Below are 11620 nucleotides of genomic sequence, written 5' to 3' on the forward strand. Positions count from 1 at the left end.
GCTTTTAGAAAGCTTAAACAAAACAAACTAAACATAAATATTCATTTTAATATAACACCACCACCACAAATACAAAAAAAGTTACAGTGGAGCATATAGCCTTGTCTTTTTAACTAGTCTACACGTCCCAATGGTTCCAAACCAGAATCTTTATGGTGAAATCAAATACTCTGAAGTGCAATACCCGCTGGTGATCATTTGTCAACATTATGAAACCCATAAATGTCCCTGAAAGGTACTAAAGGGGACCCGCGCTCAATCCTGCCAACTAATCGAGTTGAACATGCAAAGACAGCATAAAAGATTCATTCAAGCAGATGAAGAGTTTCTGTTCAAGCCATCTGGGAGAATTCAAAAGTTCAACTTTCATCAGCAAAAAATACTGGCACTTTACCATTACGCTGCACACTAGAATCAGGTGATTTATTTGTAAAAAGCGAGAGTCAGGTAAATCAAAATGCATAGGCGTCAATAGATCAACGTTACGCTCTGTGCACAAGAGTGATGTAATCTAGGACACATAAGTTAATGGAAGCTGAGGTTAATTATCCTTAACTGCAATGCACCAAATGCACCAATCCACCAAAGGGTGACAGCCACATTTATAACAGCCCTGTCACACAATTTAAAAGTTAACCTTCTGCGATGGCTGGGACAGAACGATTAGAAAAAGGTCATCTCTATAGCTCCGGCCTGTAATTTAGGTCAAAAAGATGCCCGCAGAAAGCTAGAGTAAAGAATCAAAGTCTGGCATCTCCAATGCAATGTACAACACCGCTGAAAGCTCAGCGAGAACACCCAGAAAAAACACAAACTCTCCTTGTGCGAGGTCGATAGCTCGTCCCACGGCAGAGGACTGTAGGGCTGTCATCAGACTACTCTTAAAAATAAAGGTGCTTCAAAAGGTTCTTCAAGCGATGCCACAGAAGAACCATTTTTGGTTCCACAAAGAACCATTCAGTCAAAGGTTCTTTAAACAACCATCTCTTTCTTACCCGTTTATCATCTGAAGAACCTTCTTTCGCCCCAAAGAACCTTTTGTCAAACAGAAAGGTTCTTCAGAAGTTAAAAGTTTTTTATGGAACCATTTAGACAAAAGTTCTTCTATGGTATCGTGAAGCACCTTTATTTTTAAGAGTGTAATTAGCTGCTCAAAGGAGAATAGAGTGTCTCAGCTGCGACCTCCACACTTCACTTGACACTGCAAGATTCTAAACAAAGTGCTCTCCGACACACAGCATGCACACATAGCCGGGGAGTGGGAGGAAGAGTGTGAACATCACCACTTTCCAGGCCGAAACACTACATGGTAATCTATTCCTCAATCCTACCCACAGTGAGCACATACTTCATGCTTGGTTGCAAAATTTAATATACATTTAATATTACTAAAAATTCCAGAAGTCTTTTTTATTCCAGACCTTCTTGATTTAATTGGTGCAACAAACAATTATTCTAAATAAATATGTTAGATCATGATTTGAAGAAAAACATTTGAGAAACACTAATGTAGTGCTAGTGACTCATTCACAGAATCCAAAAGAACTTTGGATGGAATAAAATTTTTACTATTTTGGCCATGATTTCAATGCAAGTTGCAGTAATGTCCCCTTAACGTTTATCATTTTAATTTAGTGCCACACATACTTTTTTCTATCATATCTGTATCATATCAACTACTGTAAATATTTAAGGTTCAACTTCACTTAAAATTGACAACAAATTTTTCACTGAATTACATATTATATATGTATAAATGTGTGTGTGTTTGTGCGCGCTGTGACTCAAAAGGAGTTTTTTTTTTAACAGTGCCTCTGAATCATAAACTGAACCAATCATTCAACTCACTTCCTAAGTGATTCAGCTCAGATGACTCACTCGCTCTCTCAACTACAGGTTTTTGCTTGGAAATGACTAATTGTATGGTTATTTGTTACCAAGTTTTTATTTCCATGTTCTTCGAAAGGAAAAGGGGAAGAAAAAAAAATAAACAGGAACAGGTGAGCAGATGGCAATTTTAGGCACACTATCACTTTAAATCTGTTCTCTTAATTATTACAGATGAAATCAGGTACTCCTGGGTGAGTGTTCTGCTTCGTGGAAATCTTTTGGGTGACCTAAATTACAAGAGTAACACAGGGATATGAGAAACTACTGATGATTCCCCGAAACAGTGCCTGGGAGAACAACAACAGACAGCAAACATTGTAATGTATGCAACGACACATGAATGTAATCTGATGTTTATGACAAATTTAATAGAACAGCTCTCCATGGACCCCAGTTCCAGAGCGATTGCATGACATAGAAACTAATGAGCTAAATAAATAATGCATTTGCAACCTTACTACAATACTGCTTTTAAATGCAGCCAGTCTATAAAAAGCACATGTTAATATCTAAGGCTTAATGTATTAAGCAGCCCAGTTTGGTTGGATCACAAAGGAGTACATTACCAAAAGGGAATAAAGTGTGAAGACTTGAGTTCTTGTCTTCAGGCCAGTCATAAAGTCACTCTCAAATCACTCTCATGCATTTTTAGGTGCCCTCAAGTTAAATTTTCTACACCTACTTCTGCAGTAAACCTCAGGTTAAGTTCTGTTGACGGGAGAAGAAAAACCTGATGCCCTGTTTTGCGCAAGCTGTTCATTAAAGTCCATCTTTGAGCGTTTCCCTGAGTAGAAACACTCCATTGTTCATCTGGGATGGAAAGAGAAAACTTGAATTATGAGAGCGGGCTAATCCTGACATGAGCTGATTATGCACATGGGTTGTCAGGTTGGCTCTTACCTGGAGGAAGGGTCTCTAGGCTGTGGGCTTTGTCATCTGCATTGCTGTGTGATTGAATTCTGTTTGAATTAATGCCACTCCAGTCATCCTGCCAAAGAGAGTAAAAAATCATGAGCATAAAGGCATACTACACGGGTTAAAATGGCAATTGAACAACAAATTAAAGAGAAACTGGTTATGAGCAAGCGGTTACGGCTGTTGTAGTAAGTCAGTGGTGCCTTTGGTACTATAGTAAAACAATTATAAATTTTTCTTCATGCAGACTCCAAGAGGACAGAAGAAGATATTTATATGTTAAATTAGTCCAAACCTAAAAACTCAAGATTACTTCAAATCTAATTTATTCTACATTGAATTAGGTCCAATTGTAATAAATACAGAAAAAGTTCACATCAGTCTAGGCTAATTGCTGTAGTAACCGCAGATCTCATGACCAGGAGCTTGTGCTGTGTTGCAGCTCTTTTTTTTCTCCTGGTGAGTTTGATCAAATCCACTCATTTTCTTTTAAGGGGAATTCAAGCAGCAGATAATCAACAGAGGTGAACAGTTCAGGGAAACAAGATGCATTCCTAGTTTCAATATTACCTATTCTTCAGACATTCTGCTTTGAATACAATAAGTATCAGCTGTATACAAAGTGACCCAACATTTGGTTTTCAACCATTAAAATAGGTCATATTCAACAATCTGACAATGGAGCCTCACTGAGATCCCCACATCTCTGGGACTGACCGATGTAGGGCTTTGAAAATGAACATTCCAAATCTGGCTCTTGGGTCAGCAGGGCGAGGGAGCAGGTGTGAGAGAATGCTGAGAACAGAGGAACGTCCTGCCAAGCTTCACGGAGCTTCCCCTCAGCAGCTGGTCTTCTTCTACAGCTCATGACCTATTACAAGCTATTGGCAATGACATGGCAGATAACCAAGTTTAGTGCTCAGAACATATGAAATTTGCAGTCTATCGCCATTCATCATTTACATTATGAGAGGTTCAGTCTTAGTGTCCTGCTACAACTTATATTTTTCTAGGCATGGATCCTGTGATTTCTGAAATGACAACTATAAAATATGCGAAACAAACCCTTTTTTCCTAAAATAATTTAAATGGTTTTGATCTTCATGTCTATAAGAATTACAAATCACACGTTTTTCTGCTGATATTAAATTAATTGTAGTAAAATGTATTTTAATTGTGTCTGTTCAAAGAGGTTAATCATTCAATCTTCCAGTGATTTGTAATGGGGGGGAAAAACATTACTCAAAATTGCTACACCTGAAGTAACATCAACTTGGATATTTTCTACAACATGGCAATTGCTTTAATAAAAAGCGCTTTTTAAAACACTATTTAGAGGACTTTTTGTAACAGTTGCAAAATCGCTAAAACTAAATAATAAAACACCTCTAAATATTTCAAAACAACATTTTCTAATCTACCTTACATCTAAAGTATCATGGGTGATTCATGTTAGGGAATTCTGGCTCTTGGGTCAGCAGGGCGAGGGAGCAGGTGTGAGAGAATGCTGAGAACAGAGGAACGTCCTGCCAAGCTTCACGGAGCTTCCCCTCAGCAGCTGGTCTTCTTCTACAGCTCATGACCTATTACAAGCTATTGGCAATGACATGGCAGATAACCAAGTTTAGTGCTCAGAACATATGAAATTTGCAGTCTATCGCCATTCATCATTTACATTATGAGAGGTTCAGTCTTAGTGTCCTGCTACAACTTATATTTTTCTAGGCATGGATCCTGTGATTTCTGAAATGACAACTATAAAATATGCGAAACAAACCCTTTTTCCCTAAAATCATTTAAATGGTTTTGATCTTCATGTCTATAAGAATTACAAATCACACGTTTTTCTGCTGATATTAAATTAATTGTAGTAAAATGTATTTGAATTGTGTCTGTTCAAAGAGGTTAATCATTCAATCTTCCAGTGATTGTAATGGGGGGGAAAAAACATTACTCAAAATTGCTACACCTGAAGTAACATCAACTTGGATATTTTCTACAACATGGCGATTGCTTTAATAAAAAGCGCTTTTTAAAACACTATTTAGAGGACTTTTTGTAACAGTTGCAAAATCGCTAAAACTAAATAATAAAACACCTCTAAATATTTCAAAACAACATTTTCTAATCTACCTTACATCTAAAGTATCATGCATCCTTGAAATGTAAGAAACCCTATTCATGAAAAGTGCCACTTTAGAGCTGGGAAACTGCAGAAAGAATATGTTTCTTACAATTGGTCAATTCACTGGTTGCCATATTTAAACACCAATCTGCTATGACAACAAGGTAATTGCTATAAATTAAATTCAAAGAACAGGAAGCATCATTAATTATTAAAACCTTATTAAAATACTTTAGGCAGAAATGAGGAGAGGATGGCATGTCTGTGAGTAAAGTCTTTTACGCAAGCGACTGCTGTCATCGTTAGCTGCCAGGAACGCATAGAAGATGCAATTCACCTCAGCACAAAATAAAAGGACTATTTTTCCCTTCATTACGGTGTGCTACAGGGTGGAACAAATGAGTTTCCACAGTGCTGTGCTACAACAGGAGCAGGACACACACACTCGCAATCCATGGTTGGGTGTCAAAACCAATCAAAAACATTTTTCATCACAGCTCAATTCACAACGTCATACGGTTTGACAAACCCATATGTGAGGGCTAAATTTTCAATGCGGTAAAAACTGCTTCGACCACAAATATCGCTTGACACTTCCTAAAATAATCTTGTTAATTCTACTCTGTGCAGCCAAGACAGAAAGAGTGAAGCAATTAACAGACATCTTTCATTTAAATCAAAATGTAATATATTTAGCAAGGGAATCAGTGCATTACCTCAACCACTGACTACTGGGTGGGAAGCTTATTAACAGCACAGGTGATGTTCATTTTTGGGTGAACTAATCCTTTAAATTAGTGTACATTGGTGGCTTTAAAACTTAAAGGGAAAAACAAAAACTAAAAGTGCTTTCTCTTTACAAAGCAGGCTCTGTAATGGACAGATGGATGTAAATATTTGTAATGGTAGTACTGAAAAATCCACACATTTTACTGCTCGATCCATCCAACAGCTCCAGACCTAAACTGTTGTTTTTGAGGCAAAAGGGTTTGCTCTGTGTTTTCTGTCCAGCTGTGCCATTCCATCATGTGTCTGAGTGTGTATGACTTGTGTTAGACTGCCAGTTACCACCTGACAAGGCAACTCCTCATAGATGGAAAAACTCAAGGCAGGTTCAGCCTCACCTGCTGGCAACGGAGACAATTATTCAACCCAGTCACACCCAGAAATCAGCAGTCGTGCAGCATGCTGTGAACTGGGGAATGAAATGAGTCACGGTCTGGCCTCTGACTGCAAGCAGGTGAAACAGAGCTTAATTAAAGATTCAATTTGATCAGTGATGGGAAACCTTCAAAGTGTTGACAGCTGAATTACATTTATTCTAAGAGTGTATTTATATATCCATCCACACAATCGCCAAGGTTCTGAAGAAGGCTGGGGGAGATTATATATATATATATAATTTAATAAAGACTAAAATGAGGAAGGATTTTGTAATTTGTCCACCATTTCAAAACTTCAACTTCTTAAATTCTTAAGCTGTGCGGCATTTTAAAATCATCAGCCTGCAAAATTAACCCAAATGAAAGCTGATTTAATTAGCCATTTTATTTCAATGACATGAAATGAATATTAGATTAAATCCGTATATAGAAAATTACTTTGTAAAAAAAACTTTGTACAGAAACATTAATAAACAAAAGTTCATTGAGTTAGACAATTTGGAAAATTGGGCTAGCTTCAATTATTTTAATATAATTCAATCAAAAAAACTGATTCTGGTACACATTTTCCAAATGCACTTAACTTGTTTTGTGGTATGTGCCTAGTCTGCTTCATTTTGACAAAATGCAGCACCAGAAGCAGGATCCAATGTTATACAAACATTTCTCAATTATTTTCTTCATATGCATTCCAGATGCAATTAATCAAAATATTGTGGGGGAAAAGTACAGGACTGACTGCTTAATGTCTTTTAAAAGGGAAAGAACTACTAATCACATATTTAATTCCTGTATTCAATATACTCCATTTAAGAATCCTACGGTGAATCATCATATAGCGTACCATCCCATCATCATCATTTTATATTTAATTTCACTTAATGTAATAAAGTCTTTGAGCCAATGACAAGGTATGGTATTGAATGTCAGACCACACAAGCACTCTGGCTCCAACAAATCTGGTACCTAAGCTGTGTTACTGTACCTTGAAATACTACGTCAATGACTCTTCAATTACGTCACTCGTCAATTTCTAACCAAATGTTTCTTTTATCTTTAGGTGGACCTTCAAACTAAGAAAACCAGAAGCTGTTCCTGTTTAACATGACTTATGCTTCAATCAACAGTTTCCTTCATGACGCTTGAAGATCTTATTGTACATTAGGCATATGCCGGTATCAAATTTTCATGTTGCGATTAATTGCTCATGCTTTCATCACAGTATATGGTATTATCACGATGTTGAAATTTAGTTGCAAAAAAGTGTTGTCATAATACAGTTTAACGGGTTTAATAAAAATAACTGAACATTTATATCCAATAAAGCAATAAATAAAAACATTTATAAAGTTAAATATTTTACACAGATTAAAGTGCAAAAAATTATAAAGACTAATAGATAACACTTTACAATAAGATCTAATTAGTTAACCTTAGTTAATGCATTAACATTAACAATGAACAATAGCTACACTGGCTACAGAAGTTATTAATCTTTGTTTTAAAAAAAATACAACTCTTAGTTCATGTTAACTCATTAAATAACACCTAAGATTAATTAATGTTTAGAATAATTTTTCATTGGCAGTTTATGTTAACTAATGAATTAACTAATGTTAACTAATGAAGCCCTAATGTAAAGTGTGACCGAACAATAAAAAAATCAAAACACTTTCAAACAATATCTAGGGCAGTGGTTCTCATCCCACGGGTCCATCACAAATTAAAATGCGGCCCATCACGCTGAACACAATTTAAAAAAAATAACTTTCAGTTTTACAATTCATTTGACTTTTTACATTAATTAAAAAATGTACTAAACAAATATAAGCTATAGTGTTTTTGTTATGTAAAATAATTTTGTTTTTCATATATTATTTTATTTTCAGTCATGAGCAGACCTGTACTCACATAGCCTAATTAACGTTACGCATTTAACAAACACTTACAAGCACGCGCTTTGGCAGAATTCAATTCAAACAGTCATCAGCAGCCATTAGTTCAGTCAAATTTAGCATCAGAATGGACAAATTTGTTATTAAGGGAGAAAAACTAAATGTGGAAAATGGCAGCGAAGGAACACATACAAACAAGAATAGTCGCAGCATCAGCAGTGAAGGTAGGAGAGTGCTGGACTTTCGGCATCAACTTTCGGTTTGCCCCGCCACTCACTTGAAGATGTTCAGGCAAAAGGAAACACCCATACTACGCAGCAATAATCCATAATTGCAGAAATGTGGCAAAACATCTCTGGAGAGAACCTCAGATTATTAAATTAGAAAGTGCTTTCCATATTTGGATCAACATAGGCTACATTTGTGAACACACATTTTCTGCAATGTCGCGCGTCAAGTCACGCTTCCGTGCGAGTCTTAAACCCGTGTTATACTTTCCGCATGAGCAAATCCAGACACGTACACTGACAGCGCGGACTACTTGCATTTATACTACCGAAAGCATACACTGATGGTCTGCTCCGCTAGGGCTGTCGCGATAACCGCACTATTATTGACGAGCTATTGACGAGCAAACCGCAGAGGAATGCAAGAACCGCAGAAACCGCGATTTTTGCATGTTTTTTTCATTGGGCCCTTATGCCCTTCTCATTTTACACTTTGTGCATGTGTACTGAATATTAAATAAGTTAGTAATGATAACAGTGTGTAACATGTTGATTTGTACTGAGGCTCCGTAGATTTGCACTTAAGCCTAAACAGACAACGAATGAGAGAGAGAGATCAACTGAGTATGTGTGACTACTTGCGAGTCATATATTTGTGAAAATAGGTAGTCATGTCCAAGGAAAGCCACATCTCTGTCTTAGTATCGACGCATTGGTCAGCTGAGCCTTCAAACGTGGCGCTCAATGTTAAAATGATTTCAACAGTGTTTTTCATTTTGTCTCTCTTTGAATGAATCAGCGTTTTTGAAGGTGTAGTTGAATGAACGGTTTAAAGACTCACTCAAAGACAGTCCCTTTCCACCACCTTGTGGCGCAAAACACTGTAACTGCACTGATTAACAGCCCGTCTAGAACGCACGCAGATGGAAATATCAATAGAAAGTATCTTGTCCAGTCGGATTCGAGGATCAGATTGAACTGTTATACAGTGGGTACGGAAAGTATTCAGACCCCCTTAAATTTTTCACTCTGTTATATTGCAGCCATTTGCTAAAATCATTTAAGTTGTTTTTTTTCCCTCATTAATGTACACACAGCACCCCATATTGACAGAAAAACACAGAATTGTTGACATTTTTGCAGATTTATTAAAAAAGAAAAACTGAAATATCACATGGTCCTAAGTATTCAGACCCTCAAGCAAAGTTGGGGTTGATTTCGAGTTCACATACAAACATAACTAGAATAGGCTAATTCAATTTTAATGTAAGACAACATATTTTACGTCAGTGATAGAAATATGATTTAAGACGGTAGTGTAAGCAAGTTTAGTTTGAAAACGTTTAATAGTAAATAAGACACAATTAGACAATATTTGAATAAAATAATAATAAATATTTATTTGCAACAACTGATGGAGTACTGAATGCTGCACGCACGTGCGGCGTTGTCAAGGTAACATTTGGTCAGTCATTCCCTTCGCCGAGGGAGTTTCAAATGCTTATATGAGACATATATTATATGAGACCCTTCAAAGAACACACTTCAAGGGCTCTGCCCTTCGTAGGGCATAGAGATGCTCACTTCTGTTTGGAATTCACCGCATGTCTCTTGCATCAACGCAGAGGTGCAGACGCGCTCTCTCGTTTCATTCAAATGCAGCTTGCCGTCTTGCGTCTCAGTTTTATTGAAAATTTTTTGTCCAATTATTTGCCCAGTTAGTTTTGGTATTGAGGTAAAAGTTACCTTGCATTTGCTATATAACAGTGGGGGGTGGTCACGAAGATGACTGAGCAAATTTGATGCGTTTCCCCCTTTTGCAGCGACTTTCTTCTTGCAAGATCGGCAGACAGGGTGACCGTCCTCAATTAAATTGCCTTCAGGACTCTTGTAAAAGCCAAAATACGACCAGACCACCGATTTGGTTCTCTTAGATGGCTGAAAAATCTCCCGAGCGCTGTCACTGCCTTCCGCTATTTCGTCTCGTGCAAAAAAACAACAACACTGCATGCCGCTTCTGCGTCAGACTGATGTTGGCTGGACAGGAATTACCGCGAGTTTTCAAAATTGCGATAATTAAACACGGTTTTGATAATTAAATTTTAAATGGTAATACTAACCGTCAGGGCATTTTATCGTGATTTATCGTAAAACCGGTAATCGTTACATCCCTACCTACTGACTGCGCGTACTTGTCCACGCGGTCACAAAAAATGTGAGGCATGTGGATGCCCGCGCACACTCGCAATGATGATTTTTACATCATGCATTCCATAGTGGACCCTGGCGGATTCACACACGCGCAAAGTATAACATAGGCTTTACAGACTGCAACTTACAAATTCAAACTTGCAAATTCATTGTGCTGTTACTCCTTTCGAGCCGAATTTCACAAAATTGGTCAGCTCCCGACAGCATCGGGTGTTTTATTAAGGGTGAATAGAATTTTTTATTTATTTATTTCAATGAATGTAATCGATTAGATATCATAATATTTAGGCTATAATATTATAAATCTGGTTGGTTTGTATTGGTGACGTAAGATGTAAATGATATGCGTGTAGCCCGTGAGACTTGCACTTGGACCATAGTGCAGCCCAGTGGAAAAAATGTTGCGAACCACTGATCAAGGGCATGTTGTAGTCCAGATTAAAATATTAAAAGAAATATAAAAAAATTTATATTATTTGAAAATAAATAGCATATTTATTAGTCAAAAAGTAGCGCAGCTGCTGCTGTGTTTATGGGGTTTCTGGGGTAACGGCTGCATTTCTGCTGTTCAGCACCATCTGCTGTCAGAGAGTGAATGCGCTTTCATCCAGAGCGTCTCTCACGCGCTCCGCCATGTGCTTCTCATCCATGCTTGCTTACATTAGAGTGCACAGCGTCTTTGACGCAGCATACAGCGGTGCTGTGCATTGTGACCAGTTGATGGAAAAAGTATTCTTAAAATGCGTTAAAAATTCGGAATAATTTTTAATAAATAAATACTCGCTGTATTTTGAAGTGCCCACGATAACAATATCGTGCATGTTCATTATCGTGATATATCGCATTACCGAATACCGGTCTATTGTACATACAAGATTTCCATTGTGCTAATGTTGTACTGTTATAAATGCATTAAAGTGTTAGTTCAACCAAAAATGAAAATTAGGCTGCATTTTACTCACCCCCGAGGCATCCTAGGTGTACATGACTTTCTTCTTTCAGACGAATCCAGTCTGAGTTATATAAAAAAATTGTCTTTGATCTTTCAAGCTGTTTAATGCCACTCAGCAAGTGTTACATTGCTTCAGTCCAAAAGAACTTAAATAAAAATTGCCCATCCATAGAATAAAAAAAAAGTGTCTCACATGGCTCGGGGGGTGGGGGGGGGGGGGGGGAACAAAGGCCACCCGGGGG

General features: G+C 37.3%; 1 protein-coding gene across 2 annotated transcripts in view; it reads right to left on the bottom strand.

Moving 5' to 3' along the window:
- galnt2 (UDP-N-acetyl-alpha-D-galactosamine:polypeptide N-acetylgalactosaminyltransferase 2) overlaps positions 1–11620 on the bottom strand; it is a 91429-nt gene that overhangs the window by 29471 nt on the left and 50338 nt on the right. For both annotated transcript variants that reach the window (XM_016294168.1, XM_016294167.1), the window contains exon 2: positions 2791–2878. In XM_016294168.1, coding sequence (XP_016149654.1) covers positions 2791–2878 — 88 coding nt within the window. The remainder of the gene's footprint in view (positions 1–2790; positions 2879–11620) is intronic.

The sequence above is a fragment of the Sinocyclocheilus grahami genome, unplaced genomic scaffold (assembly GCF_001515645.1).
Source record: "Sinocyclocheilus grahami isolate Dianchi unplaced genomic scaffold, SAMN03320097.WGS_v1.1 scaffold313.1, whole genome shotgun sequence".
Taxonomy (NCBI): Eukaryota; Metazoa; Chordata; class Actinopteri; order Cypriniformes; family Cyprinidae; genus Sinocyclocheilus; species Sinocyclocheilus grahami.